At 37.3% G+C, this 24,923-nt stretch overlaps 3 protein-coding genes across 5 annotated transcripts in view; 1 reads left to right on the top strand and 2 right to left on the bottom strand.

Annotated features, from left to right (window-relative positions):
• lhfpl3 (LHFPL tetraspan subfamily member 3) overlaps positions 1–9,964 on the bottom strand; it is a 56,521-nt gene extending 46,557 nt beyond the window's left edge. Inside the window, exons 1-2 of one of the 3 annotated variants that reach the window (XM_081363050.1) lie at positions 9,335–9,964; positions 3,114–3,547 (exon numbers count right to left, since the gene is read on the bottom strand). In XM_081363050.1, the coding sequence (XP_081219176.1) occupies positions 3,114–3,540 (427 nt within the window). In that variant the 5' untranslated portion in view covers positions 3,541–3,547; positions 9,335–9,964. The remainder of the gene's footprint in view (positions 1–3,113; positions 3,548–9,334) is intronic. The other 2 variants (XM_081363051.1, XM_081363049.1) reach the window with 2 other exon arrangements.
• Positions 9,729–22,840, top strand: orc5 (origin recognition complex, subunit 5). The gene is made up of 15 exons (XM_081363048.1): positions 9,729–10,121; positions 10,463–10,579; positions 12,123–12,215; positions 12,440–12,625; positions 12,821–12,895; positions 13,103–13,214; positions 16,099–16,229; positions 17,108–17,156; positions 17,499–17,589; positions 17,698–17,750; positions 20,088–20,200; positions 20,338–20,385; positions 20,488–20,598; positions 21,216–21,328; positions 21,592–22,840. Exons 2-15 carry the CDS (start codon positions 10,466–10,468, stop codon positions 21,635–21,637), a joined length of 1,335 nt encoding a protein of 444 aa, XP_081219174.1. The 5' UTR covers positions 9,729–10,121; positions 10,463–10,465; the 3' UTR covers positions 21,638–22,840.
• Positions 22,834–24,923, bottom strand: part of guca1aa (guanylate cyclase activator 1Aa) — a 5,791-nt gene continuing 3,701 nt past the window's right edge. Inside the window, exons 2-4 of the mRNA XM_081363052.1 lie at positions 24,397–24,546; positions 24,187–24,280; positions 22,834–24,083 (exon numbers count right to left, since the gene is read on the bottom strand). Coding sequence (XP_081219178.1) covers positions 23,956–24,083; positions 24,187–24,280; positions 24,397–24,546 — 372 coding nt within the window. The 3' untranslated portion in view covers positions 22,834–23,955. The remainder of the gene's footprint in view (positions 24,084–24,186; positions 24,281–24,396; positions 24,547–24,923) is intronic.

The following is a 24,923-nucleotide window of genomic DNA, read 5'->3' as shown; positions in this document are numbered from 1 at the left end:
TATACTGTTTCATATAAAATATATTCATATAATACTACTATTATTGTTATTAATCATAATAATAATTGTATTTTTTATGTTATATATTTGCATATGACAATATGAGATTTGAGAACTAATAAAGGGAAGGATTTTTAGCAAAATAATGACGTTATTTTACATTTGGCCTGTTTTAGTCATCACATGACTTCAGAAAAAAAATGTTTATGGTACTTTAATTGTGCTTTTGAACATTTTTGGAGCTCAATGGTCCTTAAACACTGTATTTCGTCAATGCATGAAAAAATAGCAGCCTGGATATTTTCTCAGAAGAGAAAAAAAAATCATATAGGTCTGGAATGGCATAAGGGTGCGTACATGATGACAGAATTGTTCTATATAAACAGCTACAGGAAGTAAAATGGAGGATAGCAGGAACGTCATTTTGCTCTGACATCTACACACTGCCTCCTATGACACTAATTTTTCCACAACTGTGAATTAGTTTCAAAACTCACCTGAAGTCCCTGAGGCAAGGCACAAAAATAGTCAACCCCTGTCTTTCTACCTTTGGTGAAAAAAATGAAATGTTTACAGAGCGCTCGACATATTCTCCAGTGGTGCATCCCTCCTTTCCAACAGCAAAACCCAATAGACAGAGAGCATAGGCCATCAGGCATACACACATTCAGCAAGGGCGGTCAGTCACTCCTGAAAATACATCAAACTAAATGGAACCCTGGAGCATTTGAACTTCCAAATACTGAGAGAGCCTGTCAAGAATACAGATGAACAGGAAAAGAGTGAAAAACACAAACCCAAAAATTTTTTGTGAGAGTTATTAGTATGCAGGGTGATATATGTTCTTAATGCTGACTCTACTCATGCAAACCTTTGAAGCCAAAGCCTCAGATAAAAGCAATGTGTGCAGATGCACTTCACACAACTTGAGCTCTCTCATCTGCTCATTTCATATATTACTCCATATTAAATGCCCGTTTTCAGAGCACAACACAACCAAACCCAACTCTCGAAGGCCATTAAACAACATGAAACTACTACATCTTTGCTGTAAAACATCTATGAAAAATATTAAGGACGTTTAGCATTGGTCAGCTGGGGGAAAATAAACTGACTAAGCCTATCCGCAGTTGTTTTTCCCTGCACAGAAGAAAAAAAGACATCCAGTGCTTGAGCTCATTTTCTCATCATGCTCATCTGTTTAATTTAAGGATAACAAAGTGGTACGCATGATTTATTAATATATATAATCTCGTCCACTGTGGATTCATCGAATGGGTAGTGGGTCAGATTTATGAAGAGCTTTTCTGCAAGCATTTGAGGGATGCACCAAAAAGACCACTCAGTAGTGATCAAACGGATGGCAGTGCAAACTAAGGGCTCATTACGCAGTATTTTTGATTAACAACGCTTGAAATCTTTGAGGAATTGTACATCCACAGAATGACATCGGAAGTATGTTTGTCTTATTTTAATGAAGAGAATCATACATCCATAGATGCATAAATAAATAAAAAATAATATATTAGGAATATCTAAAACATATACCATGAGTAGCAAATGTCTGAGAACAAATCTGGGGTTTATAAATTATATGTACTGTATAAAAGATCATAATAAGGTCCAAAGAGACTTGTTAGACACTGAGACTACTGAAAATGCTTGAATTTAAAAATATATGTACACTACCGTTAAAAAGTTTGGAGTAGCCTATAGATTTTGTTTGTTTTTGAAAGAAGTCTCTTATGCTTAGCAAAACTGCTTTTATTTGATCAAAAATACAGTAAACCGTTAGCCTGGCTAACGTCAGACCTCGTCTCATTGAGACGTGGTCTGGGAACCACATGTTAATTTTCTCGTATTTGAGGCGTGGTTTACGAATGCCCAGAGCCGTTTATTGGCTGTTTATCAAATGCGCCTGTATGTAGCTCATAGCCAATCGTTTCAATTATACCAGATGACGTATGTAGAGCGACAGAAATTCGATGAGGAAGAAGACAAAATAAACTTGCGTTCTAAACTACTTAGAACACTATCTAAGGCTGCATCGAAAGCTAACTTCGCGTCTGATGCCATGTTGGATCCATAGATATAAACAAACTGCTTCGGTGTGTCGCATAGACGTCGTTATCGTCTTGCTGCTCCCTCCCCGTTCTGTGATTGGTACCCTTTTTGAGGGGAAAATCTGGTCCATGGTGTCCAGGCTGCCTAGCAGCGTGAATAAAATCGCGATGCGCGCAAGGCAGCGTGGGGAAACCCAGGCTAGTAAACCGTAACATTGTGAAAGATTATAAAAATTTTAAATACCCGTTTTTTATATTTTAAAATGTAATTTATTTCTGTGATGGCAAAGCTGAATTTTCAGCATCATTACTCGCATGCTCCTACAGAAATTGCTGATTTGCTACTCGAAAATTAATTATTATCAATAAACAGATGTGCCGCTTAATATTTTTGTGGAAACAGTGATAAAAAAAAAAAAGGATTCTTTGATGAATAGAAAGTTCAAAATAACAGCATTCATTTGAAATAGAAATCTTTTGTAATATTATAAATGTCTTTTTTGATCATTTAATGCCTATTTGCTGTATAAAAGTATTAATTAAAAGTATAAACTTGAGTGATAAGGCCTGGTTTCACAGACAGGGCTTAGATTAAGCCAGGATTAGGCCTTAGTTCAATTAGGACATTTAAGTAGGCTAGCTTTAGAAAAAAATATTACTGGTGTGCATCTTGAGACAAAACGACGGCTTATTTTAAGATACCGTATGTAACTGCAAGTTGCTTTCAATTAAAACAGCTCAAACATACATTTCAGTCTGGGACTAAGCCTCGTCTGTGAAACCGGGGGTAAAAGTATAAAGTTACGGACCCCAAACTTTTGTATGGTGCAGTGCCTGAAGTACCATGTATTATTTTTATTTTACATGGTGCCTAACAAACTTACTAAACATATTAGAAAATGCCAGCTACAAATATTAGAACATATGTCAATTGAATGTATGTTTGTACACTTTCACACTTTCATTTTTGTAACTTCCAGCCTTGCTGGCTCCTCATACATCAGTAGGCATTGGGAAACCTCCAAATGATGTGCAGTCACACTCACTCACCTGCTGCCAGCTGCATCCATCCGCAGATCTTATACACAGTGGCTGTGCTGCAGAAGAAGAAGAGAGCGAAGCAGCCAATGCAGGAGAGGACCAGCACCATGGACATCCCAATGAAGAAAGACGCCGCTTTGAAGGCGCTAGACGGGATGGAGCCAAACTCTGTGAAGCTACCCTGGCAAGTCAGGTCCCGGGACATTCCGCTTCCTATGCAGTAGTGAAAGAGGCCGAAGTAGCCGGCCTGTGGCGTGTCCATGCCGTCCCCGATCCAGTAGGGCTGAACGAAACATACCACGTTGACGATGGCGAAGAGGATGGTGAAGATGGCCCACAGGACTCCGATGGCACGAGAGTTCCTGACGTAGTTGGTCTGGTAGATCTTGGCTGCCTCCGTGGCTGGGAGCATCGCTGCAGGTGTCCCTGGGATCATAGATTCACTGTAAGAAATGTAACGTAAAATCAACAAATAGCCAGCAAGCTTCTGTATTTTATTCCACGGTAAAATGACTGTAAATATGACTGCAGTAGTTCGCAGCATACTGTATAATAACTTACAGTATATTTATACTAGTTCTTGCTTTTGCATTGTATTTTAAAATACTGTAAAGTTACTATGCAGCAGTGTTGTGTACTCGAGACTCGGACTCGGTCTCGAGACCATATTTTAATGGTCTCGGTCTTGTCATGGACTCGTGTGCATTTTGACTCGGAATTGACTCGTACTCGAACATATTAGGACTCGGACTTATTCCCGAGTCCACTCGAGTCCCATTCAAAATATTTTATGATTATTTCACCTACTATGTGGCCTTTTTACCATTACAGTGTACATGATTCCATGGTATATTTGATTTACTGTTTGAGTATGGTGCCAATTTTATTGTTACCACCAAATATTTTACATATTCTTGAAGATAACTTTAGGTCTGGTTTTTAGACCCAACCTTAGGTTATCCAACCTCTCTGGTCTTGGTCTCGACTCGACTCGGACTCGACTCTCTCTGGTCTCGGTCTCGACTCGGACTCGACTCTCTTTGGTCTCGGTCTCGACTCGGACTCGACCCTCTCTGGTCTCGGTCTCGACTTGGACTCGAGTGAGCTGGTCTCGACTACGAACACTGCGTATGCAGTATAATTGATTACGGTAGTTTTACGGTAGGCTTGTATGCAAAAAACAGTGATATTCAATTATGACAACACTCAGAAGTCTGTTTAAAAACTTTTATTAAAACTGAATTCATTAAACTGTAAAATCACTCTCCAGACTTGGCAGGGCCAATGCAGATCCCAGATTTTTGCTGCCTATAGAGAACAAAACACAAAAATTGAGTTGCACTACAGCTTGACAGACATCAATGTGATAAACAGCTTTCATTTCATTTACAGTATATGGAACCACAATACATTCAACCAGGAGATGCGCCAAAACGTAATGCCTTTAAATGAGAATGAAACTATGTGAGGGTGAGTACATTTTTGGGTGTACTAACCCTTTAACTACATTCTAAGATCCTGATCTCCTCGATCCATGTTCAAAAACTAAAGCTCATTTTATGAATTTGAATGCGTTCTTCAATTGCTGAACATTGTATTCAAGAATATTCATATTCAACACTGCATGGACCTACACAGAGATGTTCGTTTCACAGTGCATCCACTTCATGAATTTCCTGCTTGATACAATTAATGTAAAAATGCTCCTGATTACATTTAAATGTAATGCTTGTATTTCCCATTAAAAGCAAATAAAATATTGAAATGAGACTTGTTTGTTGATACTTTTTTTTTTTAACTACACTGGCTAATCTTTCCAGACAGAATCAATACTTAAAAGTCTTACCTAACTCTAATAATTCTGCCAGTCATAATTGGTGAATTCCTTGATGAATTCTGGACACATGTGGATTCAGGGCCCTGTTTTTACGTTGCACTACACTCTCAGAAAAAAAAAGGTACAAAAGCTGTCACTGTGGCGGTACCTTTTCAAAAGGTACACCTTTGTACCTAAAGAGTGCATATAAGTCCCTCAAAGGTACATATTGGTACCAAAAGTGTACATATTAGTTCCAAAAGTGTACATATTAGTACCTAAATGGTACATATTAGAACCCTTTTGAAGGGTACTGTCCCAGTGACAGCTTTTGTACCTTTTTTTCTGAGAGCGAATTCTGCCACAGTTATGGCTCCGCTGAAATGGTTATGATATATATGTGTACGAAGGCCAACAGTTACACGGACACTGCAAAAATCCACAAGAGAATCTATAGTTTCCAAGATTCCTTTGTTCCTTAGCATGTCTGACAAACTCTGAAATAGACTCTACAAAGTACTGACACACTTTGCAAGAGAAAGGCATTTCTAATCTTATTTCCAAGCAATTTTAACTTTAGATACAGCACTTACCCATCCATATCTGGTGACTTCACCAAGGATTTTTACCTCTAAGACAAAGAGAAACATGGATCAGTTAAAACATATAAAAAGGTTACAAAATAATTCCAATATATAAAATCTAAATAAATAATTAGACAGAAAACAAATTTCAAAGACCAGAAATGACAAGCTAGCAACTTAAATGCAACTTAAAAACCAAAAAAGTTAACATATAATTTTTGTAAATGAATCATTTACAAAAATCATATGTTAACTTTTTTGGTTTTTAAGTTTGGTTTTTAATGCTCATAATAATTATTCAATTTGTTTATTTAATTTATTACTTGTAAAAAAAGGTGGCTAGCATGAGCATTTTAAGAATAATGAGTGTTTTACAGTTGATTTCATGTCTCTATGATCTTTGAGTTCAATAGAATTAGAGTATTACATACATTTACACTAGTATATTTCTTAAAAAAAAATTTATGTAAGTTTCACAAACTGGGATTTGTGTCATGAAAGGGGTATTTTTTTAATTATTTTATGTGATCTAAAAACGACAAAGGGTTCAACTTTTTAATTGGGCTAATTAATAATAGGGCTAATAAAAAATCTGGTCTTTAAAATTCCGATTTGTGCTGTGCAAAGAAAAGCTATTCATGCATTTCCAAATTGGTTTGGCTTGAGTAGCCTATGGGTGCTTCTCAATACACACATTGATGCTTCCTTATTTCCTCACTCCTCCGTCCTCCAGCCCGTGACCCGATGTAATGACAAACTGGGTCCTCCCTCGAAATTGGGTGTCTATCAGCTATGATTAATAGTTCATACAAACGATATTAATTTAAAATATGCATAGCTTACTATATAGTGCATAATGAAACAAACTGAGTGTAATTTGTTTTACTTGATAAAAAGTTAATTAATAATAATAATAGCCTATTAACATCATTACATTGTTCTTTTATAACTGAAATATTTGGGCATTTAACACTTAATTTAACACATAATTACATTAAAGATGACTGTGAATACATGTACAGTAGGTGCAAATGCGTGTACAAGCTTTCAGGCCAATCGGTATCTGTATGCTATGCTAGTGCATATGCTAGCTAATACAGATATTAATGGTCATTTTAAAGTGATTCAAATTGGATTTATCATAACATGATTTTGTAGGTATTGTAATCAGACACTAAAGAGAGTAGGCCTACCTATTAAAATTAATTTGAGATTGCTTGGGGGTCCTAACAGAGACCCGATTTCGAGGGAGAACCTGATTTGTCACAAATAAGAAATGAGAAGCACCCAAAGTGACAGAAACAGGGATTATAATGGCCATATTCACCATACAAATTAAACGATATGCAAAAATCATCCATTTAGCCTACCTAAATAAACGTTTTCATATGTGTCTCTAACTCTGTTTGCAAGTGTAACTGTGTTACTATGGTTACCAATGTTTATAGTAGCGGATTAATTTCGAACTGTAATGAAACTGACTGGAACTACCTGTGCATTAAACGGTTTTACTGCACACCTTCCAGCCAATCAGAATCAAGTATTTAAACAGCCCGTGGTATAAAACTAAATTAACCGTTGGCTTGAAGGAGTGAATGAAAACGAGTGCGCAAAATCAAACCCTGTGAACATCACCTTCTGCCGAGACGCGGGAATTCATTCGCCGCAACTTTCACTGCCTGTGTATTCACTTTAAGTGTACATCGGTTGTACTCACGTTACAAATGTATTATGACTGAAAACACTTTGGTTGTCCCTTCAAGTCGTGCATAACATAAGTGTAATAGGTCGATTATGAACATAGCCATATAGTCGTAGGCGCGTATGAGGCCTCGTTCGCGACAGGCCACATGCACACGGTGTACACCCAAATGTTCAGAAACAAGAACATTTCGATTACTTTGTTCTAAACTTGAAATTAATAACTAACATTAATAGCAAACCTTGTGATAACTAGTATTTGGCTAACTGGCTAAAATGTTTGTGTTACAAAGCTACCTTTATATCGAATTCACCACCGATTATTTAAAGTGGTCATCGGATGCCAATTTTCCACAAGTTGGTATGATTCTTTAGGGTGTTCATGTAAAGTTTGTAATATACTTTGGTTAAAATTCCTCAATGGTTGAGTAAAACAACACCCTTTTACCACCTCAAAATAGCTTTGTTCACAGTGCATTTCGGTGCATGTCTCTTTAAATGATAATGAGCAACTGCCGTGGGGCGTGTCGAATGGCTAAGGGCAGAAATATGCTAATACGGCACAGTCCGTCAGTGGTCATGGGCGGAGCATGAGCATTATGACATCATATTGCTCAGAAAATCCAAACGCTTGATTATTGAGAGTGTTTAGACTTTTTGAGAATTAAAAAAAAAAGGAGTGATTGTTTTTTTTTTTATTGTATGGTGGTTGTCTCCACAACACTGCAAATACACATTTATATGCAAACACCATATCTTCACATAGGGGAAACTATTTAGAAATACACATCTTTAAGATATTGGATAAAATTTTACATCTCACCTGGCTGGTTCTTGTTGGTAGTGCCCCATCCTCAAAGGCTCAGGATGAATTGGAAAATTCGAGTGCCGGCTGACGGATTAGATGATTGGTTGCCAGGTGTATATCCCATGCGCTTCTGCTCTTTATGTAATTAAGTGTATAAATAGAAAGCAAAATAATAATAAAAAAAAATCTCATGGGAATTGATTTTATCTATTTTTACCTAGCCTATATTTTTGATCATTGGATGGGACTACATCTCCAACCCACAGAATTGTAGGCTAGAACTTTATGAAATTAGTTGGGTTTGTGACTAAATCTGGCAACCATAAAGACACGCAATTAATCATCACACACATAAAATATCTCACTTTTTTTTAACTATTCAGTACTTTATGGATTCAAACTGGAGTAGGTTCACCCTGTATTTATTCTGGATTCAGTTCTGAGGCTGAATTCTGGTCCAATATGGATTGAATCTAAATTTAGGTTTTATCTGGATTCAGTTTGGATTTAGGCCTAGATTGGATTGAGTCTGGATTAAGGTCTTGTCTACATTCAGTCTGGATTTAGGTTTTAGATCCTTTCTGAATTGAGACTGGGTTCAGTTACTATCTGGATTCGGTCCAGATTTAGGTTCTATCTGGATTCAATTTGGATTTAGATCCACTGTGGTTTCGAACTGCACTCAGATCCTTTACAGATTTAGTCTGCATGGATTCAGCTCCAATCTGTATTGAGTCCACATTTGGTTCCTTTATGGATTCACAGATTCTATCTGGATTGAGACTGGATTCAGATCCTGTCTGGATTGCATCTGGATTCTGGAATGAATCCAGATTCAGGTCATTTTTGGATTCAATCCGGACTCAGTCCTCTTTAGACGTTGCTTGGGGTGCCACCTAAACTCAAGTACAGACAGAACAGCTCACAGATGTCGCGACAGACTAAGCAGTTTTGGTGCCAGATGCCACAGTGATTCGTTCAGCGTGGATGTGGCAGTCTGTCCGTGACTCCAATTATGTTCTTTTCCAGCTCTCCTCTCATTCAGTCTCTATGCATCTGCATCATTCAGCCAAAATATCTCATTAAGGTGAATAATCACACTTGAGACGGCAAAAAATAATGACTAAACTCATATTAAGACACAGCTCATATGAAGAAGACGCATTCCAGTGCATCAGAGATATTATTCCCAACGCAAATGTCAGTATGAATACTTAATGATGACCCGAATAAATGAATAATACTTAGATGGTTTGTGAACAATCAAACAATCAAGAGATAGAAGACATTTATATACTAAAATATACAAACAATTATCTACCTTACACAGTCCAAATCGCTGTTTCCATGAGGCTATTACAAGATATGAAGCGGATTTCCGTGATAAATCTTGCTGTGCTGTTGCGTTTAATAACGGATGTTCAGATGACGACAAATATACACTGCATCATATTTTGCGTGTCCATTCTTCTCAGGTTTACAAGCACAGGCAGTTGCAATACGCAAATATCGCTTTCCTCTCGGTTACTGGCTTAACGGCGTACCACTGCTCCATCCGATTTAATCCTGAGCGCACATCTCAAAGCAATAAAACACATTACAGCTGACCACAGTGATGTCGCGTGAGTGAATAAACGCTGGGATGAGATTCATGCCGAGCGTGTAGATCTCAATGAGACGTGCTCGCTGGGATGATGGAGATGGCTCGAGCGAACAGCGCAGATTTCCTCTGGCACACCCGAATATTCCAATAGAGTCTGCGTCTGTCTGTCACTCTCCCGTCCGCATAGCAGATAGAGAGAAGAGAAGCTGGCGATACATTCTCCAAAATTATGTCTGCCCTATTTTTGTTTACTTTGACGCTGATGAGTATATAGATTCTCGATTTTAAACGTTTAAAAAAATTTATTCAAGAGCGTTAGGATTTAAAACGCTAAGAACTACAAATCCCACACCCGTGCCGGAAGTGACGCACTCTCTTGACGTCGACTAGTGAACCGCGCGGGGAAACTGATGTGAAGTTTATCCTGCAGCAAAGGACTTCTGTGTCTCGAAAACTGACAAATAAAATCAGTAATTTCTCATTAAAACATCTGCGCCACTAATAGGTATTTATTTAGCTTGTTTTTACTAGTTTCTTTTGGAAAGTGTCGTATTTTTACGCTTTGCTACTTTGAACACGTGTAAATATTATCACACAGAATGTGCTCTTGTAGTTTTAGTTAATTGTTGGTTTAAATGTATGCATCAGCTGAACGGCTGTGCGTCGAGTCTCTGTCCTTTTCAGTGTTTTTCGCCGTTAGGGTCAAGTTTAACGGTTAAAGACCCTTGCGTTCTGCGCCTTTACGTTAATGTTACTGTTTTTGCACGAAAACACAGTTGTCTAGAATACTAAACACTACCGCATATGTTTAACATTACTAATATACAGATGTTTTATTATAACCAGAGGATGTCTGTGACGCTGCAGTGTGCTGGTTACCCTGAGGACACACTGCGCTCTCTGGCTGACAGACTGCCGTGCAGGGAGACACAGGTGACGTCACTGCTGTCACTCATGGGACAGGTGAGTCAAATACCTGTACAAGACACTGATATATTGTATCAGTATATTGATATATACTGCTATTTTTGTAAAAGTATTACTACTTTTATAGTGTATACTAAAAGTATACACTATTGTAAGAGACTATAGTGCATTTCTTTTTGGCTTTGCCAATATTTCGAATTATTGTGGAAAGATTTTTCCCTATTTGTTATTGAGAACATTGACAAAGATGTGTCTTTACTTTGGGAAAATGTTTTGATTAAAGAGCATTTACAGAAAAACAAAACATGCTGAATCTTATTTTTGTTTAAATTTTATATACATAAATGTAAATGTTCAAATTGCAAGTCAGAAAGCTCTTTTCTATGCATTGCTTTGGTACGGTTTCCAACCCATGTAACAAAAAGGCTTTAAAAACAATTGAAATATGCAAGTCTGATCTATTGTGATCTATTCTGATCTAAACGCTTAATATATATTTACATATATACTAGGGCTGTCAAACGATTAATCGCGATTAATCGCATCCAAAATAAAAGTTTGTGTTTACATAATTTATGTCTGTGTATGGAGTATAATTATTTTCTATATATAAATACACACACATGCATATATATATTTAACAAAATGTGTTATTTATATATAAAATATTTATATATAATATAAATTATATATAATATAAATATATATACACAGTATATACATGCAAATATTTCTTAAATATATACATGCATGTGTGTGTATTTATATATAGAAAATAATTATACACCGTACACACACATGTATTATGTAAAAACAAACTTTTATTTTGGATGCGATTAATCGTTTGACAGCCCTAATATATACCTTTTTTCTCTCTTGTTTATTTCTTCTGTTTTGTGACTGCTTCTTTATTTTATTTGTTATCAATAAAAAAGTGAAATGCCTATATTATATTCTAATATTATATATTATATTATTATTGTGTTAAAAATTGTTTTTTTTATATATATATTTGCTGCCCAAGAAACATTTTTGATTATTATCAGTGTTGAAAACAGCATTTATCTGAAATTAAAAGCTTTTGTAACATTTTGCACTGCCATTCAAAAGTTTGGGGTCAGTAAGAATTTAACATTTTGGAGGAAAGACATTAAAGAAAATACTTTTATTCAGCAAGGATTCATTAAATTGATCATAAGTGACAGTAAAGACATTTATAATCTTACAAAAGATTTTTATTTCAGATAAATTATGTTCTTTTGAACTTTTTATTCTTTAAAGAATCCTGAAAAAAATAGTACTGTTTTTAAAATTGATAAAAATACGACATGTTATTAAGCAGCAAATCAGCATATTATACTGATTTCTGAAGGATCATGTGACACGGAAGACTGGAGCAATGATGCTGAAAATTCAGCTTTGCATCACAGGAATAAATTAAATTTAAAAATATATTCATATTGTAGACAGTTATTTTAAATTGTAAAAATATTTCACAATATTACTGTTTTTTGGATCATTTTACTTCATTGTTCCATAAAGAGTTAATGTGAGCTGTTGTTACTCTGTCTCTCAACAGCCAGATCAATACAGTTATCCTTCAATCTTCATCTATGGCCACAGAGCAACAGGAAAGAGTCATGTGGTGCTCACCATCATGAAAGATCTGGAGGTAAGATGGTAAAAATGGATAATTTGGAAAGGTCTATTCAGATTTGAAAAGTCGTGTAGTGTATTGCAGCCTTTGAAAGTGATTGAAAATCTGGGTTTGTTAACTGAGGGTTCCAGCTTGAATTCAGGTTAAGAATTATTCCTATATTAAGTGTATTGCAAGTTGAGTAAAAGTGTTCACGTATTATGAGAAATAAGTGAACGACATTGTGTTTTTTCGTGCAGCTCCCCCATGCTTCAGTGGACTGTGTAGAGTGTGTGTCCGGTGGACTGCTGTTTCACCAGGTGTTGTCTGCCTTCTTCGGGCCAGATTCTGCTGCATTGCTCCCTCGTTGCCCGTCTTTGTCAGATTTTGTGCGACTGTACAAACAGATGAGCTCCAGCACACCTGCTACACAGACACGCTATATAGTGAGTTTTCATTTCATTTGTCATCATAATGTATATTGCTTTTGTTTATGTTTGCAAATTTGTATGTTTAGAGTTAACATTTTAATGAAGTGCTCTATAAACACATTGTTTTTAGGTTGGTGAAGTTATTATTTAAGATGTGCATTGATGTGTAGCCATGACATGTTGCTTCAAGGTTATATAATATCCCTGTAGATTCTGGACAGAGCCGAGCGCATGAGAGATATGGATTTCAGCCTGCTTCCTGCTCTTCTGCGCCTACAGGAACTGGTATACACTCAATTTTAATAATATTTATTACTTTAGTAAGAATAGAGTTACAAGCTCTGCTTTTTATATAGAGGGTTATGTGTTATAAGAGGTTGTGTTTTGAATGTTTTGCATTTATATACTACAGGTGTCATGTGTTTTGTCATATTTCTTCATCTGATTTCTTTGTGCAGTCTGTCTATTCATCCTTTTTTCTCTTTGTGGCAGGTAAATGATAATGTGACTGTTATCTTGCTCAGCGAAATTGTGTGGGAAAAGTTTCGGCCCAACACTGGCTGCTTTGAACCTTTGCTCTTTCATTTTCCAGACTACAGTAAAGGTAAGAGGGAACAGGAAACAAATGACAGATGATTATGTAATAACAAACTCTCCAGCTTGTTCATGTAAATATGAATGAAGATCAGATTTGTCAATGGCCCCAGGGTTTATATAACAACGATTATTTCGCTTGAAACGTCACATTTGTGATGAGATTAAAATTGCAAGTGCGTGTTATGGGCTTTTTTAGGCTTCAATCACACATTCACAAAATCTGAGACTTTCACCTGAGATGATGTGCAAACAGTAGGGATGAAGCGAAATGAAAATTCTGAATATGATGAAACACAATACCGAACACGATTTTGCAAATTTCCCCCCGTTTATTTTGCCAATTTTTTTCACCATTGCATAAATTAAATAAAATGCTTTTTACTATTTTGTCTTGCTTTTCAAAGAAAAATCAATTACAAATACAATAAAAAAAAAATTATTTAACACTGAAAATTTATTTTAACCTTCCAGCAGTCATTATACCAACAAAGCACAATATACTTTAAACAAATTAGTAAAAAAATAATAATATTTGGCCATATTTGAGCCCCCCTGGCCTATTATGCCTACAGGCCCAGTTCCAGAATCAAATCACTGAGGGTGCTTCTGAATCACTGAGGGACGCTCTAGTAAAGTGCAGATGTAGGCTAAGCAACGGCTCCACCATAGCAGTGTACAGTGAGACATTTAAGATTATTTAGAATTTCTTTAAACATTACTATTTTAACGTCATATTTCTGTCCCGTGAAGAGTAAATCCAGCATTTATGTAGATCATTGTCACTTCTGAAACTTTGCAGCATGCAATTGGCAGCATGAAAAACAAAAGTTTTACTCAGTGAATTATATATGCTGTAGTAGCCTCGAAAGCAAAGACCGCTCCTTTTACAATCACTAAACGCTGTCGCTTTGTCAGTTCACCGCAATCTCACAAAGTTCAATGAAGCTGCCAACAATGCACAATAAATCTCTTGCTTGCATCGTGTCTACACTTTGTTAATGAGAGGTTTTGCGCACCTGCATAACTCAGCACTGAATAAAAACTAGCGTTTTAAGATGTGAGTGGATTTTAAACACCATTGCGTTCAAGAGATCAACAATTACGTTTGTGATTGGCTACACTGCTCACCGCTGCAAAAACACGTTTTTTTTGCACGTATTTGACATTCTCCAGAGCGCAAACACAAATATGCACTGGAGCGTTTGCCATATCTGTTTCGCCAATATATTATTATGACCGCCGCTAGCGTAGCTAGCGAAAGCGGTCATATAGGGATTGTCAAAGTTTTTTTTTTTTTTTTTTTTCGTCACCTTACTGAATTTTTCGTCAACGATACCAGGGACACCGAAGCACCGGGGAACATGAAATTTGGTGGGCATGTAGCCCCACTAGACTTCTAAGGAAAAATTTCATTTGGTCCCCGGGGGCCACTCCCCCCCCGCGCTGGGCCCCCCCAAACCCCAAAAAATGCAGTTTTTCCTAAATAACTACCTGAACCGTGGCACCGAGGATGAAGAAATTTTTATGGTATGTTGGTCTACTAGACTTTTATGGAAAAATTTCGTTTGGTCCCCGGGGGCCACTTCCCCCCCCCCTGCGCTGGGGCCCCCGTAAATTTTTCGTCAACGATACCAGGGACACCGAAACACCGGGGAACATGAAATTTGGTGAGCATGTAGCCCCACTAGACTTCTACGGAAAAATTTCGTTTGGTCCCCGGGGGCCACTCACCCAACCCCCCCCCCCCCCGCGCTGGGCCCCCCCAAACCCAAAAAAATGCATTTGTTATTGCTTTGTAATTTGTAATTGTAAACATTTGTAATTGTTATGGTATGTTGCTCTTAAGGGCCCACATCAACCTAGCCCATAATCACTCATTTGTGATTTGCGCCCCTCCCATAAAAAATGAAAATGCAATATTATTCTGCTTTGATCGCCCCTATCTTCAGTGGAGATGTTCAGAACTGCACCATATTTCATGTGTATGATTAACTTGACATCCTCTGGGGGTATCCTCTGCTAAGTTTTGTAGAATTTCATCCATGGGGGGGTATAAAATAAATTCATTTATGTGCACATTTAGTGACTGTACACTCATCGGCCTGTAGATGGTGCTGTTGAGCGAAGGGTTGCTGGTTTAGGATGATACTGTCACACACACACATGCAGGAATACAAACAAACGCAAGCATGCACACACACTGACATCCACACGCACAGACACACACCCATACACACACACATACAAATCCACATGCACAGACACACAAACACACACGCGCACACATGTACGCACACATACATACACGCACAGACACACACACACACACATACACACACACACACACAGACACACACATACACACACACACACACACACACACACACACACACACACACACACACACACAGACAGACATGCACATACTATTACTTTTTTTAGGTATATACATAAACACGCAATACAGCCAAATTACTCCACGTCATTTATTTTTGTGGAAAGCCAGTGCAGGCCTGAGCGGCGGTCATATTTTGTACCGCGATGCGGTACATCTAGTTACATTAACTGAGGGTGCGCTTGCTTGCGTTTGAGTGTGCTTAGACAATTCAGCACAACAGTGTCTGCAAATGGCCATTTTTACGTCATTCTCGGACACTTTAAAATGCTTCCACACTGTGACATGTTTACTGCATTTAAAGCGTGTGCACCTCTCACACACATCGCGTCAAAAAGGTCATTGTTAGGTCAAATTTAAGTGCTTTTTTTGCTATTTTTGGCCGAATAATTTCGGTTGCCGAACATTCGATGCATCCCTAGCAAACAGGGTCGATGACATACTTCATATTGGATGGATGAAACGTTTCTAAAAACCTGTTTTTCTGGTCCCTCAGCGGAGCTTGTGCAGATTCTGTCTCGGGATCATCACCCATCCTACACACCTGAACTCTACGCTTCCTACATAAACATCCTGCTGGGGGTCTTCTTCTCAGTGTGCAGGGATCTAAGGGAGCTCAGGCACCTGGTGAGATCACACGTCCTTTAAATTGTCTATAAATGAGTCTATAAATGGAGCAGTTCTTTTGTAGCAGTTTTTATGATGTAGCAGGTGCTCATAAACCAGTAAAAAGTGTTTTTGCATCTTTCACCCACTTCACAAAGACAGAAGAAACTAAGTCAAGTCAAGTTTATTTATATAGCGCTTTTCACAATACAGATTGTATCAAAGCAGCTTCACAGTATTAAATTAAAATAATACATCAATGTTTGTTTCTAGTGGAAAACGTCCACGTTTGGTAATGCTGATCAATAGTATTGTTGATTGATTAATTAAATTAAATATCCCCAAATATCCCCAAATGTCCCCAACTGAGCAAGCCAAAGGCAACAGTGGCAAGGAACCGAAAAACTCCATCAGGTGACCTAATGGAGAAAAAAAAAACCTTGGGAGAACCCAGGCTCAGTCGGGGGCCAGTTCTCCTCTGGCGTTTATGAACTAGAGGTCGGATTTAACTGTAAGATTAAAAGTATTATATGAATGCCTGGCTGAAGAGATGCGTCTTTAATCTAGTTTTAAACTGGGAGAGCGAGTCTGAGCAACGAACAGTATCAGGAAGGCTATTCCAGAGTTTTGGAGCTAAATGTGAAAATGCTCTCCCTCCTTTGGTGGACCTGGATATCCTAGGTATGACCAAAAGCCTCGAATTTAGTGATCTTAAAGAGCGCGATGGATTATAGGGCGATAGAAGATCCATTAAATAGACTGGAGCTAAGCCGTTTAGGGCTTTATAAGTCAGTAGCAATACCTTGTAATTAATACGGAACTTTATAGGTAACCAATGTAGTGATGACCAATAGTAGTGCTAAATTGCTTTATACTTACTATAATTTGTATTTAAACAGGCTGTCCTGAATTTTTCAAAGTTTTGTGAACCCCTGGAGAAAGGAGAAGGTAAAATATTTAAATTCAGCTGAAATATTACATTTTTCCATTTAAACACATATTTTTACTTTACTATTTAACAAAAAGTTGTATAAAAAGCTGCTCATTTCTATACAATGAAAGTGCATGGGGACTGGGCCTGTTAAACTTCAAAAATAAGAAAAAGGCACCAATAAAGTAGCCCCTTCTGAAGCCATATGACACTATGTGTGATGGACACACCAAAAAGTTGTTATTAACTGAAATAATTGACTATTCAATTTAAATTTTGGTTAACCTGCCCCTTTAAATGTTAAACTTCTTTTAGTGTCAGTATACAGAGTTTGAAATCATCTTTTTTGTTTCCTTCAGCCAAAGAGAGCGATATTCACAAGTTATGGAAAAACATTGAGCCCCATCTGCACAGAGCCATGCAGACGGTTTACCTCCGAGAGGTGTCCAGGTCTGTTAGTGCTGTGTGATTTCTAAAGAGTGCTCACAGTTGAGGTTGTGCTTGAGGTGTGTGTCATCAGTCACTGACTGTTTGTGTGTTTGGCTTTACTGCATTCAGCATGCAGTGGGAGCAGCAGCAGATGGACGAGAAGGAGGCCACGACGCTCAGAGGTACACAGATAGACACACACACACACACACACTCTACATGTTCAGACAGTCATGCCCTCTCAGACCATCTGCTGGCATTGCACAGAGCTGCAAAAAAATTGGATAGAGTGCCAAGATTTCTACTTATATCTACCCTCTGACAGCACATTAGCTGATGATGGGCTGCCCTGATGAGTCATTTCACAATGATTTTGGTCGTGGTGGGTTTGGTGTTCTTTATTACATTCAAAGTTACGTTTCAATAGAAATTACATTAAAGTTTATTTTAGTCAGTACATTTGGCAGTAACCATATTTCATAGACAATAGAAGTAATTATGAAATTACTAGGGCTGACTTCTAATAGTCGAGGATTCGACGATTCGATTCGGAGAGGTCTGATTCGACTATGAACCTCATAGTCGAATACATGGGCGTCAGCTTGGTTTGAAATGTGCTGGGGACAGAGACGCATTCGCATTTTCAGAAGGGCTGGGTACCATTTTTATTTTATTTTTTTCAGGTCATGTTTTGAAAGACGATGTCCTGTAGCTTACTAATGTAAATAAATAAAAATGTATTCAAAAATCTGCTTCACATTTTCAGCAGGGCTGCGGAGCGGCTGTGAGTTGACTTCACACGGTTCTCATGTGCGTTAAAAAGCTTTACGTGGTTTAATGTACCTAAACAATGATTACTAAATTCCCCTCTCATGTTGCTCCACATAACCACTTAAAATGATAAAAAAAATCGAACCCGGAGTCCAATTATTATGGACGTTATCTGATATTAAGCGTTTCTGCTTCACATTTTCAGCAGGGCTGCGGAGCGGCTGTGAGTTGACTCCACACGGTTCTCATGTGCGTTAAAAAGCTGACTCCACACGGTTCTCATGTGCGTTAAAAAGCTTTACGTTGTTTAATGTACCTAAACAACGATTACCAAATTTCCCTCTCATATTGCTCCTCATAACCACTGAAAATGGTCAAAAAATCGAACCCAGAGTCCAATTATTATGGACCTTATCTGATATTAAGCGTTTCTGCTTCACATTTTCAGCAGGGCAGCGGAGCGGCTGTGAGTTGACTCCACGCGGTTCTCATGGGCGTGAAAAGCTTTACGTGGTTTAATGTAGGCTACCTAAACAACCATCACCAAATTTCTCTCTCATATTGCTCCTCATGTTTATGAAATGTTATGATATATGTGTGATATATATGTGTTTTTTAGCTCTTTTGTTTGAAATGGAAAAAATCTAGCTGCTATCTAAAAAAAAAAGAAAAAAAAAAAAGGTTCGACTATCAGTCGACTACGGAAAAATCTAACGAATCAGATTCGACTATGAAAATCCTTAGTCAAAAACAGCCCTAGAAATTACATACATAGATGTATATAAAGACTCTTTAGAGTCCTACTCTAAAGTTCAGCTAATTGCATTTAATAAAAATTTTACCTAAATGCACAATACGTAAGATTTTTGGATTAAAATATCCAATAAACCACTTGAACAATAGTATATATTTTGTTGACTTGTGTACTTACATTATCCCAAATGTTTAAATCCAGAGAAATAAGCAATTTTAACTAGGACACGGACTGTGTCCATGCGTCGCCTATCAATGACATTATACCTGCGTTACCCTTGATTTCTGGTTTTATTTAGCAGAAACAATGGAAACACCAAAGACGCTTTAATATATTGTGTGTTTTATTAGACAGGTGAGCAACTGTTTGGATACGTTCATTGACAGAAAACTAATCATTGTTATTTAGCTCAACATAGTCGCACAGAGTAGCATTCTAACTTCCAACGCTGCGCTACCCCACATACGCATTACCGGAAGAAGCGGTCGTCTGTGGCATAATAAAAGCGCCACTGCTCTCGAGTCGTGTGTCGTGCTTGTCTCTCGTTAGCAAACGCTCCAGTGGCCTCGTTGCGCTCCAGCGGCTTTCAGCCCCACCCTGCTTCATACTACAGTAGAGTTAATAAATCATTAATACATTAGCTCATCCATGAACATGATTTAAGGTAAAGACAACAACTCCCATGATTCCGCGAAATCACGGCGTCATCAAGCTACGCCTTTGTTTTGAATAAGCGACCTCCAGTGGCTAAAATTGCATATTATGCCTTTAATACGTTTTCATTCAATTCTAAATAACATGAATTTAAGTGTCCAAAAACATTACGTTCATTTTGTAAATGTAGTACTCATTTCTTAATTTGTAAACAATTTTTGTTAATAGCAAATGGAATTTGAGACTGCTCTTGATTTATTAATCTGTATCCTTTTGTCCAATGGAAATCAATTCCCTTTGCTGATATCAGCCAATGAGAAGTCTCTTTCTCCTCCTGTAGGTTTATCAGCACACGCTCACATAGAGCTGCCGTATTACTCCAAGTATCTTCTGATTGCTGCGTACCTGGCATCCTTCAACCCTGCCCGCACAGATCGACGCTTCTTCCTCAAGGTTTATTACAGCTTTCTGATACCCTCTTTATCATCTAAACATGACTTTTCAGTCCAAAAGAGATCTTACTGAATCATGATTGCACATTCATGAATCATCTGATCACCTAAGAAAACCTTTTTTTCCCCTTCCTTTAGAGTCACGGGAAAATAAGAAAGACCAATTTCTTGAAGAAACATGAGAAGGTGAGGTGTTTCTCCTGTTGTTTATTGTCCATGACTATTCTTTCTGCAGGTTTATTAATGTCATCTGTCTTTTTTCTCTCTGATTTTGTCTTTTTGCTACAGACAAGTAACCATCTGTTGGGACCGAAGCCTTTTCCTCTTGACAGACTGTTGGCCATATTCTACAGTGTGGTTGATAGCAGAGTTGCACCTACAGCCAGTGTCTTCTCACAGGTAATTTCATTTGAGCAAATCATAAGGTTTGGCAAATAATTGTGTTTCAGATAATAACAAGCTATGCCATTCATGTCAGTTAGCTCAGGCAAGAAAATAAGACAGTTATGTGCAATGTGGCAGCAAATGTAAGTCTTGGAATCATGTTGGACACTGGGAGGCAGTGTTTTATCTTTCTTTATTTTCATAAAGCATTTATTTTCTCAAAACTATGTTATTAGTTTGCTCTTATAGATGAACAGCATGGCTGTATGTAGGGCCCCTACAATCATGACAAATATCAGGTTTATCCAATATAAAATTGTGATTTCCAGGCCTCAGTTTTCTGTATTTCTTTCTTTTGTGTTGTAAAATCTTTCATAGGTTAGATATAGCTCTTTGTAAGTGCTTGAGTAGTTTAGTTTTCAAGGTTAACTTGATTCTAATTATTCTCATAATAATAATTTTCCTATGGGACACAAATTGATCTTCAAGGTTTTTGGCGGCTCAGAAAGCTGAATAACCTGAACTTCAGTCAAACATTATGACATTTTGTTAAATAAACATTATCATTCAAAGATAATATATAAAGTCATGATACTATATAGAAATACAGTCATTTGCTTTCTGTTTTACAGATTTCGTCTCTAGTTACTCTGCAGCTTCTCTCTCAGGTGGGGCATGATGACCAGCTGGACTCACCCAAATACAAATGTGCCGTTTCTCTGGACTTCATTCTTGCAATCTCCAGGTGTGTGAGTGTGTGATGAATAGACCTTTTGACCTTGGATTGTAACATCCGCCTTTGTGATCAGATTTCAGGTGGAGGATGTCTATGTCAATGTGTTACTCCATGTTGACCCTTCACAAAACTGCACTTGTATTTGGTTCTTCTGACCATCTTATTTCCTAAAATGGATGTTAATTCCAGGTGTAAATGGGGTCTTTGATTTGGTTTACTAACCTTTAGCTGCACATCTAATAGTTTGTTTTTCTTCATTTTCTTCATCCTAGAACTGTAAGCTTCGATGTGGTGAGGTATCTGTATGACTTCCTGTGAGCCTGCTGCAGTGGATATGAAGCTGGCATCTGATCAGGCAAAATCACTTGGGATTACTTGAATGGACTGCAGGATGAATAAATGATGTTGCGGGAACTTCCTGCATTCATTAGTCTAACCAGAAAATACTCATCCCTCCAAGGGAGATTTGATGGGTTTGGTGCGTTATTATGTGACACAAGTTAAAATGGTTCTAATAAAAACTGTATATTTTGTTATTATAATGGGTCCAATTTACTTTTCATGCACTATTGTTCAAAAGCTTGGGTCAGTAAGTTTTTAAAAACTTTTTTTTTTTTTTAGTTTTGCTCACCAAGGCTGCATTTTTTTTAATCAAAAACAGTATAACCAATAATATTGTAATTTAAAATGTATTAAAATTTAATTCTTGTGTAATTTCTGCAGTTAAAAAAACAACATTTATTTTAAAAGCAAATCTGTCTGTATTGTCACATTTGATAATTTTTATTTATTTTTTACTGTAAGATAAGGTGGTTTGGTACATAATGTGTGTTATGTGCTCTAATGGCAGGTACAAGCTCTACTTCTAATTGATTGTACCAAATAATAATTCATTTATATGTATCAGGCTTTATTCCCATCTGCTGATGTTTTTGCATCATGGAGCCTGGCATAACATCTCTCCCAGGATTCATGGTACTACCACAGTCGCACACAATCCTTCAGCCACGTTTAAATGATCGATGCATCTATATTACAAATATGTCTTGTGTTATGTGGATCCTTTGTAGAAGGGTAGCTCAGCTCAGAGGACTGACCTCCTTATCCTTTTGCAACAAGATGGCAAAGCTGGCATGAATACCAATCACCCTCTCTGACGTAGGCAAACAACCCAGAATGACGACCAAATGAGGATCTGGGAGAAAGGAACTGTGAGTGCAGTGGAGTGCAAGTGATTGATTGAAATGTAGGTTTTTAGTATTGTGGTCTGCTAATTCAGCTTTAGAGAGGTAGCTGATGCTGCGTCTGACTCACGAGGTCTCTATGGTAATAGATTGCGGTTGTCATAGAAACTGAGGGTCCACGGTTAAAAAGGCTCCAAATGTGACTCGTGTTTTCACAAGCTGACGTAGTCTGGATAGAAGACGGGGGCTTGAGACACAAAGGGCAAAGGGTCATTTTGGTGTCAGGAGTTAACTAATTCATGCATGAACTTGAATGAACACCTCATGTTTCAGTTATTATGTCTTTAATGTACAAATTGAAGCACAAGCACTACATTAACAAGCTTATGGTAGGTCCGGCAGTCCTACAACAGAAGGCACCTTCATAATGTCTATACCAATGCAGAACATGTCCATTCTTATACGCTGCAAAAACTAAAATATGCAAGCTTTATATATAGTATGCACGTATTTTTTAAAAAAGTAAACATTCCTGACATGACAGAGTTTGACACGCAGCGTAATACTTCATCTAGATCTATTTTAACAAACGATTTCTTGAATTTGTTTTAATATTCAAATAATATGAGGTCATTTATTCTTGACCTTTTATTAACTGAGACACTAAATCACATTTAAAATGCTCTAAAATACTTTAAAAATGGCAAAAAAGATCAAATTATTAAAAACGGTGACCCTTTACAATACCAAAAATATACACCTTCCCTTGAACATTCGTAAAAAAAATGCAACTTTAAAGTGGACATACACTTTTGTTCAAAAGATCGGGGTCAGTAAGATTTTTTTTTTTTTTTACAGGAATGTCTAATTTTATTGAGCAAGGACACTAAGTTGATCAAATTTGAAGACAAAGACATTTACATAGTTGCAAAAGATTTCAGTTTCTAATAAATGCTGTTTGAACTTTCTCAAAACAATTGGAAAACTATTCATCAGTTTCCACAATAAATAAATAAATGTGTCCTTAGTGAGCATAAGAGACCTATATTAAAGACGTCAGGCCCACTTACCGTCCACAAACTTTTGAATAAAATGTATTTGTCAACTACCACTTATTAGTCAAATATTTATATGTCTATATATAAAGTCTTCTCTTTTTTTTGCTAATAATAAAGTAATAAGAAAATAAAGCCCTCTAAATGCACATCCACTTCATACTGATTCTTTTCCCATGAATCCACTTTCTAGCAAGAAGGCTGTTTTTGGGAAACAGTCAGTATATTAGATGTGGGACGTCCCACACCAATTTAATCTCTTGGCCCTTTAACTCAGTCTTTGTTTGAAATGATTGTGTTTTTAGAATTAGACAGTGGAGGTGAAGTTTGATGAGTGCAGGTTGCTCTTGTTTTCTGATCAAGAGACTGTACTTGACATGGATATATGGACAGTCTCTTATACGCTGTGTCTCCGGTTATGGATCATGGCCACTATGTGCGAGAGGTCTAAGCTCTTCATCATCACCTCCATGAAGTCTTCATCACTGCGTGCCCCTGCTACAAACTCGTCCAGTGAAAGCTCCCCTGATGAATGGAGAAAAGTTCACAATCATGCCCTTTTAACAACTGAATTTCACTCTTAATATCGGAAGCGTATCATTTCAATGTGAGAGTTCATTGCACTCACCATCTCCGTTGACGTCGATCCTATCAAACACTCGGTTCGTGAAGTCCTCAGCGCTCACTTCCTGTGACTCACTTCCGTTGATGGCGCGGATGGCCTACCGTAAAAAAAAAAAAAAAAAAAAAAAAAAAAAACATTTTTATGAATAGTACTATCTTTTATTTTTATTTTCATAGCCGTCTAGTGCAGTTTTACTAATATTATCGTTCCTACCTTTATGATATTCAGGAGCTCGTGTCTGTCAATGCAGCCGTTGCCGTCAACATCATAAAGTCTGAAATACCAGCGCAGTTTGTGCTCCATCTTTCCTCTCATAACAAGACTGAGAGCAGCCACATACTCAATGAAGTCTATATAACCATCCTGCAAAAGAGATGAACTCTTTAAGAACATTTTAAGCACTGTTGAGACCACACCTCACTCAATTGATAATTCCATCCATTTGGATTACACTATTTCAGCATAGCCTACTAATAAACTTAATTTGCTAATTTGAAACTAGCCATATTTTACCATTTGCTCTTTTTCACAAAGAACCGATGCAGATTCTAAGCTATTTGAATAAATGCATTTTGAAATTATTATTATAAAAAAAAAAAAATGCAAATAGTTAAACTATGCCATGATTGAGTGCAGGAATCTTAACAGTTGTATGACTGACAAATATGCATTACATTAAGTTTATTCATTTATGTTAAAACTGTAATCCAAAGGATGGAAATTTGAAATGCAATCCAAAT

Source organism: Scardinius erythrophthalmus (assembly GCF_964197995.2).
Source record: "Scardinius erythrophthalmus genome assembly, chromosome: 4".
Classification (NCBI taxonomy): Eukaryota; Metazoa; Chordata; class Actinopteri; order Cypriniformes; family Leuciscidae; genus Scardinius; species Scardinius erythrophthalmus.
This window is presented reverse-complemented; position numbering and strand designations above follow the sequence as displayed.